The sequence below is a fragment of the Eretmochelys imbricata genome, chromosome 6 (genome assembly GCF_965152235.1).
Source record: "Eretmochelys imbricata isolate rEreImb1 chromosome 6, rEreImb1.hap1, whole genome shotgun sequence".
Lineage (NCBI taxonomy): Eukaryota > Metazoa > Chordata > Testudines > Cheloniidae > Eretmochelys > Eretmochelys imbricata.
This window is the reverse complement of record NC_135577.1, coordinates 2,698,523-2,706,007: the sequence shown is the minus strand read 5'-3', so window position 1 is coordinate 2,706,007 and position 7,485 is coordinate 2,698,523. Positions and strand designations below refer to the sequence as shown.

At 48.1% G+C, this 7,485-nt stretch overlaps 1 protein-coding gene across 1 annotated transcript; it reads right to left on the bottom strand.

The window, feature by feature from the left end:
* Positions 1–1,440: 1,440 nt before the first annotated feature.
* On the bottom strand, positions 1,441–2,379 carry LOC144266313 (olfactory receptor-like protein OLF2). The gene has a single exon (XM_077819761.1). It carries the CDS (start codon positions 2,377–2,379, stop codon positions 1,441–1,443), a length of 939 nt encoding a protein of 312 aa, XP_077675887.1.
* Between the last annotated feature and the right edge of the window lie 5,106 nt (positions 2,380–7,485).

Here is a 7,485-nt window from a genome sequence, read left to right as displayed (position 1 = left end):
TTCCATGTTAAGGCTGTTGTAATGACCATGGAGTTTACACTTGCAAATTGGTCAGTGAAATCTAAGGCTAGATCTCACAACCAATTTGGGGTTTGTGCCCTGGTTGTTAACAGGCTGCCCTTGGGATGGTATTTACACTTTTGAGCCATTGCCAGCCATCTTGACATATCGGTCTGCCTAGCTCTCCAATGTAAATGGAACGGGGTAGGCCAGAGACAATGGGAATTATATTTGCATTTGAAGTCAACCGGAAAAGCCCATTAACAAAAGGGTGAGAAAACCGGCTAGACAGCAAGGCATCCACTCACCAGCAAGGCAGAGGAACTCTGGAGGTACAAGAATACATTTCAAAGGTATACGGGTCTATAAGAAGAAGGGGAAAAGACATTTTGTGCTTCATCACTGAGGGGGACAAAGAGGTCCATGAACAGCAGATCCCCAGCCATGTGGGTTGGTACTGCTGAGGAGGTGCCTTTAAGTGAGAAACAGTCTCAGGGCAGGTCTACGCTCCGGGGAAAAGTCAAGCTTAGCTACACAATTTGAGTTATGTTAGCAGCATAACTCAAGCTGAAGTAGTTTAGATCTACTTACCACAGGGTCCACACCAGGGGGTCGAAGGGAGAAACTCCCCCGTCAACTCCCCTTACTCTTCTCGTTCTGATGGAGTACCAGAGTCTACGGGAGTGCGTTTGGTGTGGATCAATCGCTGCAGCATCGACCCACCTAGTAGTGGAGATAAGCCCTCAGATAAGGATTGCAGCCTGTTGAGTTTTAGTCAGGAGAAAATGCATTGTACTTTTTCTTTCATTTGGAACCATTTTCTGTTTCTATTATCTTTGCTTAAACCTCTGCTCATTTTTAGTAAAGGTATTCTTGGTTTGACTCTCAGTTCATCTCAGTGTAATATATTAAAGCGCGAATCCTCAGCTGATTGAGCAGGCTGGGGTGTACACTATCTCTCTGAAGACAGTGGACTCAGTCATTTCGGTGACAGCCCAGGGATAGGGGCTGGATACTGCCAGGAAACATGTTTCAAGGAGCTTTCAGGGTTGGAGTGCAACTGAGGTGACCTGCAAGGCAAAGTAAAGGCTGGCTGAGCTTTGGAGGAGAATGGTTGGAGGGCGGGGATGGAGGAGGGTCAACAAGCTGGCCAGTCCGAGAGCTGACAAAAATAATTTAGCCCCTGCAAGTCGCTTGCTCACTGATACATGAGAGAGACAGGGTGACTCACAATCCTGAGTTCCCCCAGAAAGCGTCACAACCTTCTTGAACCTTTCTGGGGCTGCCAGACATTGTTGGAACACAATAAAAGAAAAAAAAAACAATCCAAATAAAGCTCAGTGATAACATGCATGATGAGGAATGAGATTGCAGTGGAGCGGGAACTGAGTTCTCCTGCTTCCACCTCCCAATAAGTAACGCAGTATGGAGTAAACAGGATCAAGAGAAAGTGAGCAATTTGTGCATCACTTTCCAGTGGGCATCTTTCACCTCCTTGTTCCTCAGGCTGTAGATCAAGGGGTTCAGCATGGGGATCACCACCGTGTAGAACACAGAGGCTATTTTGTCAGTGTCCAGGGAGTAACTGGTGGAGGGTCGGAAATACATGAAGAGGAGGGAGCCATGGAACATGGCCACGGCCGTCAGGTGGGAGGTGCAGGTGGAGAAGGCTTTGCGCCTGCCCTCGGCGGAGCGGATCCGCAGGATGGTGATGATGATATATGCGTAGGAGAGGAGAATGATCACAATGCTGCTCACGACCACGCAGCCAATCAAGGCAAACATCACAATCTCATTGACGCGTGTGTCGGAACAGGAGAGCAACAATATCGGTGGAACATCACAGAGGAAATGATTGATGGCATTGGAGCTGCAGAATGATAAACGAAAAGTAAAAACGGTGTGTACCACTGAGTCCAGCAAGCCCACGGCATACACCCCAGCCACCAGCTGATGACAGAGCCATCGGGACATGGTGACTGTATAGAGCAGCGGGTTACAGATGGCCACATAACGGTCGTATGCCATCACAGCCAGCAGGAGGCAATCTACATGACCAAAAGTACTACAGAGATACATTTGCACAGCGCAGGCATTGTACGAAATCCTTTTACTTTCGGCTAAGAAGTTCAGCAGCATCCTAGGGGAAATTATGGAGGAATAGCAGAGATCAGAGAAAGACAAATGACCGAGGAAAAAGTACATGGGGGTGTGGAGACGGGAGTCAATCTTGATTAACACAATCATCCCCAGATTCCCTACCAAGGTGACAATGTAGATCACTAGGAACAACACAAAGAGAGGGACCTGAAGCTCCGGACGATCTGTCAGTCCTGAGAGAACAAACTCAGTCACCATTGAGTGATTTCCCTTTTTCATCTCCTCTGAACCAAGACCAGGGAGCTGCAGTTACGTGGGCGGGCAGGTGGCTCAGGAATTCTATCCCCTCCCTAGAAGGAGAGGAAGGGAAGAAATTATGGAGGTTAGTTTCTTAGGGGACTCCCCTGCTGAATCAAGAAAAGGCTACAGCGCCAGAGGTTCAGAGCCGATCCAGTTATCTGAAAAAATGGACACACAGCAGAAATGTAAGAACCAGTGGGTTAACTATGCCCCACCCATGGGCATGGCTGTTCCTACACACAGCAGCAAACAGTGACTTCTGACTATTGCACTGAAATAGTCGGGCTGTAAACAAGGGGTGAGAGTTTGTGCCAAGCGGTGCTCTTCCCAATTCATACAAGGTGGGATCTGCCATTTCAGTTCTGGGTTACTTAGTGTGATCATTAAGCCTGTTCAGAAAATGAAAATGGGCTTTGCATTACTTGCTATGAAATCCCAGAGTCATAACATAATGCACACACCACACCACGCCCGCCTCCGGCACCTGTAAACTGCTGCTTTCTCCAAAAGATGAGGGTTTTTTCCTTTAGCACAAGGCATGGAACGTGATGCTTTGGCTTCCAAAGATCTTGCTTCAATCCCGGGTGATGACCACAGTGTCTGAATTTGTATGTAAGCATGATTCAGTCAAAATGCATGTACCTGCAGAAGACAGAGAGATATATCTTTGCCTCCCCCATCAAGAGAAGCTGCTACGCGGGAGAATTCAGAAGGTTTTACACTGTTCTTGGTGACCTGGGGGACCTGATCCCTGAAGCAATTGGGTTCACCAAGGCACACAACACACAATTAAAATGCACTGGGTCGGCCAAAGCTACCCTACTGTAACTCGTTCACTGGGGTTTAATCTGTTGCACTCTTTGCTCCTTTTGTTATTAAATGGCCCCATGTCTGCACAGTTACCCAGGGCAGAGCTAGGGGTACGTTTCATTCCACTGCTTTCACTGTGCGCTGGGGGACGAGTGGCATGGGTGTGATGACTATCATGGGCATGGGGAGGAAAGGAGATTGAGGGAGAAAATGGGATGTCAATGGAGTTACCCCAGTGGAAGACGTCCTGGTCTCCAAATCCCTTTTTGTACTACAAAATGATGTTGTCATCATTCTTCCAACCCCATGACTGTGATTACAGCAAACACACCCGGGATTCGGTCTGCTATCCCACGATGACCCCCACGCGCCCTGATGAATAATAATATTAACCAGAAACAGCTCCTTTATTCTTATTTTTTATTCTCCCTTCTCTCCCCTCCCTTTCACATCTCCCCATCTCTTTCCCCTAAGTCTTTGCATGGCGACTTTCTCCTCGCGTGATTTCCATTCTCCCTGCCCCCTCTCTCAGGGCTAGATTGTCACAGTCCTTCCTCAGCAAGGGAGAATAAGGCCTCTCCCCTTGCCCCTTGCTCAATGATGCTCAAATCATGGATTCTGGCCATGATGGAGATGGCAGGGGCTGCTCACCCAATAGACCCCTCTGGAAGCAAGCGGGTGAAAGAGATGACAAGGAGTGGGAGGAACTTCCCCCACTAAGCATGACAGAAACTGTGATTGTTTCTGGTCTCCTTGGGTGGTGCAGATACCCACTGACCCATACTCGGGGCAAATTGTAAGGTTAAAATCTAGAATTGCATCTCCTTCCATTCATCCCCTTTCCCATCTTCCTACTCCTCTCTCTTTCTCTAACTTGTCCATCTTCAGTGTTCTCCTCTCAGCTCCTTCACCCTGCCCCCCTCTTCTCCTCTGGTTCTCAGCCACTTCCACCTCCTCCTGTAGCTCTCGCTCATCAGCGTCGGTGCCCTTTGGGATAGGGAATCTCTCTTCTCCAATAACATAAGTGTCTTCAAATCATAGAAGATTAGGGTTGGAAGAGACCTCAGGAGGTCATCCAGTCCAATCCCCTGCTCAAAGCAGGACCAACCCCAACTAAATCATCCCATCCCAGCCAGGGCTTTGTCAAGCTAGGCCTTAGAAACCTGTCAGGATGGAGATTCCACCACCTCCCTAGGGAACCCATTTCAGTGCTTCCCCACCCTCCTAATCAAATAGACTTTCCTAACATCCAGCCTAGACCTCCCGCACTGCAACATGAGACCATTGCTTCTTGTTCTGTTATCTGCCACCACTGAGAACAGCCAAGCTCCATCCTCTTTGGAACCCCCTTCAGGTAATTGAAGGCTGCTATCAAATCCCCGCTCATTCTTCTCTTCTGCAGACTAAATAACCCCAGTCACCTCAGCCTCTCCTCGTAAATCAAGAGCTTTAGTCTTGTGACATGACTCAGTTGCAACACCATCAGCTCAAGAGCACGGCAAAGTTGAACTCTCTTCCTATAGAGCCCACAACTTGGTTATTTCTGTGATACAGATGGGCCTTTACTGAACAATCACTCCCATGGAGAATGTCCTCGCAGCAGCCCCCTGTCCCTGGTCAAGCTAAGGAAGACAGAATGTGCATTCTTGATTTAGTTGGTGTTGGTCCCGCTTTGAGTAGGGGATTGGACTAGATGACCTCCTGAGGTTTCTTCCAACCTTAATATTCTATGATTCTAGAATGATCCCCTGCCTTCTAGTGATGTCACACAGGAGAGCAAGGCTCTGTCAGAACCTGGATTCATAGATTTTCAGGCCAGATGGGACCTTTGTGGTCATCTAGTCTGACTACCTGTACAACGTAGGCCAGAGAACTGCCCCCAAATCATTCCGAGAGCTGATTTTTTTTAGAAAAACCACCAAGCTTGATTTAAAAATTGTCCTTGATGGAGAATCCACCGCGACCCTTGGTAAATTGTTCCAGTGGTTAATTACCTTCACTCTTAAAATGGGTGCCTTATTTTCAGTCTGAATTTGCTTTTGGTGCAGCATATCTTCAGAGAAGTCCTGTTATGGTGAATGAATGTCTCATGGTGGAAAGAGAAATAAGTCCCTCAAACACTTATGAATGTGAGGTGTGGGGTAAGGGTGGAATTGGGGAAAGCTCTGTCTCTTGTACTCTCAGAAAGACAGACACCCTCCTTTCCACTGTGGGATGTTACCTTGCACTTCATATGATTTTCCAGGATGATCCAAATCCTTCCCCCGTTTCCGGTCCCCATGCACCAGGCTGGTAGCACGAAGGGGGCACAAAGCCAACCCAGTCACCAAGTTGAGAAGTCCCCTGCCATGGGTGAGTTGCTGGGTAACATAGAGTAGGGGTAGCCATATCTACACCATTAGCTCTAGCCGGTTGCCAGTTTAGGGGTGGGGCCAGAGAAAAGGGGGTGTGGACAGAGTGGCCTTGTGCTCTGTTGAATCAGACTGTACAGTGGAGTCTGCCTGAGAAAGCTTGACTCATGGATCTTATCTGTACTAGGAAATTTACTACCTGCCAGATGCAATGCACGCTCTAATGAGACTGGGCACATCTACACTGCTGCTGCAAATCAAGTCTGAGATGCCCAAGGGTTTCCACTGCATTTTCTGTAATTAAACACTCTGGTAACGATTTTCAAATTAGAGCATTTGGATGTCTCCCTTTTGGCGTATGGAACATGAGATGCCCTCACAGTGCCTGGGAGAGTGGTCAAGCATGTTCTGAAAACCAGCCCTTTTATCACAGAATCATAGAATCATAGAATATAAGGGTTGGAAGGGACCTCAGGACGTCATCTAGTCCAACCCCCTGCTCAAAGCAGGACTGATCCCCAATTAAATCATCCCAGCCAGGGCTTTGTCAAGCCTTACCTTAAAAACTTCGAAGGAAGGAGATTCCACCACCTCCCTAGGTAACGCATTCCAGTGTTTCACCACCCTCCTAGTGATAAAGTTTTTCCTAATATCCAACCTAAATCTCCCCCCACTGCAACTTGAGACCATTACTCCTTCTTCTGTCATCTGCTACCACTGAGAACAGTCTAGAGCCATCCTCTTTGGAACCCCCTTTCAGGGAGTTGAAAGCAGCTATCAAATCTCCCCTCATTCTTCTCTTCCGCAGACTAAACATCCCCAGTTCCCTCAGCCTATCCTCATAACTTGTGTTCTGGTCCTCTAATCATTTTTGTTGCCCTCCCGCTGGACTCTTTCCAGTTTTTCCAAATCCTTCTCGTAGTGTGGGGCCCAAAACTGGACACAGTACTCCAGATGAGGCCTCACCAATGTCGAAAAGAGGGGAACGATCACATCCCTCGATCTGCTGGCAATACCCCTACTTATACATCCCAAAATGCCATTGGCCTTCTTGGCAACAAGGGCACACTGTTGACTCATATCCAGCTTCTCATCCGTTGTAACCCCTAGGTCCTTTTCTGCAGAACTGCTGCCTAGCCATTCGGTCCCTAGTCTCTAGCTGTGCATTGGGTTCTTCCATCCTAAGTGAAGGACTCTGCACTGTCCTTGTTGAACCTCACCAGATTTCTTTTGGCACCATCCTCCAATTTGTCTAGGTCCCTCTGGATCCTAACCCTACCCTCCAGCGTATCTCCTCTCCTCCCAGTTTAGTGTCATCTGCAAACTTGCTGAGGGTGCAATCCACACCATTCTCCAGATCATTTATGAAGCTATTGAACAAAACCGGCCTCAGGACTGACCCTTGGGGCACTCCACTTGATATCGGCTGCCAACTAGACATGGAGCCATTGATCACTACCCGTTGAGCCCGACAATCTAGCCAGCTTTCTATCCACCTTATAGTCCATTCATCCAGCCCATACTTCTTGAACTTGCTGGCAAGAATATTGTGGGAGACCGTGTCAAAAGCTTTGCTGAAGTCTAGGAACAACATGTCCACTGCATTCCCTTCATCCACAGAGCCAGTTACCTCCTCATAGAAGGCAATTAGATTAGTCAGGCATGACTTGCTCTTGGTGAATCCATGCTGACTGTTCCTGATCACTTTCCTCTCCTCTAAGTGCTTCAGAATTGATTCCTTGAGGACCTGCTCCATGATTTTTCCAGGGACTGAGGTGGGGCTGACTGGCCTGTAGTTCCCAGGATCCTCCTCAATCTGTCTCAAGCTGAGCACCCCAACAATTTAACGCACTAGGCACTCTTTACAGTCTTGGTCTCCACGCCGGGCAGTGTATGGCGTGATTTCAGATCGGCTGCAATCCCC

Bases quoted from the DNA above. Each gene is read 5' to 3' on its own strand.
- LOC144266313 (XM_077819761.1), bottom strand. From the start codon at position 2,379: ATGAAAAAGGGAAATCACTCAATGGTGACTGAGTTTGTTCTCTCAGGA.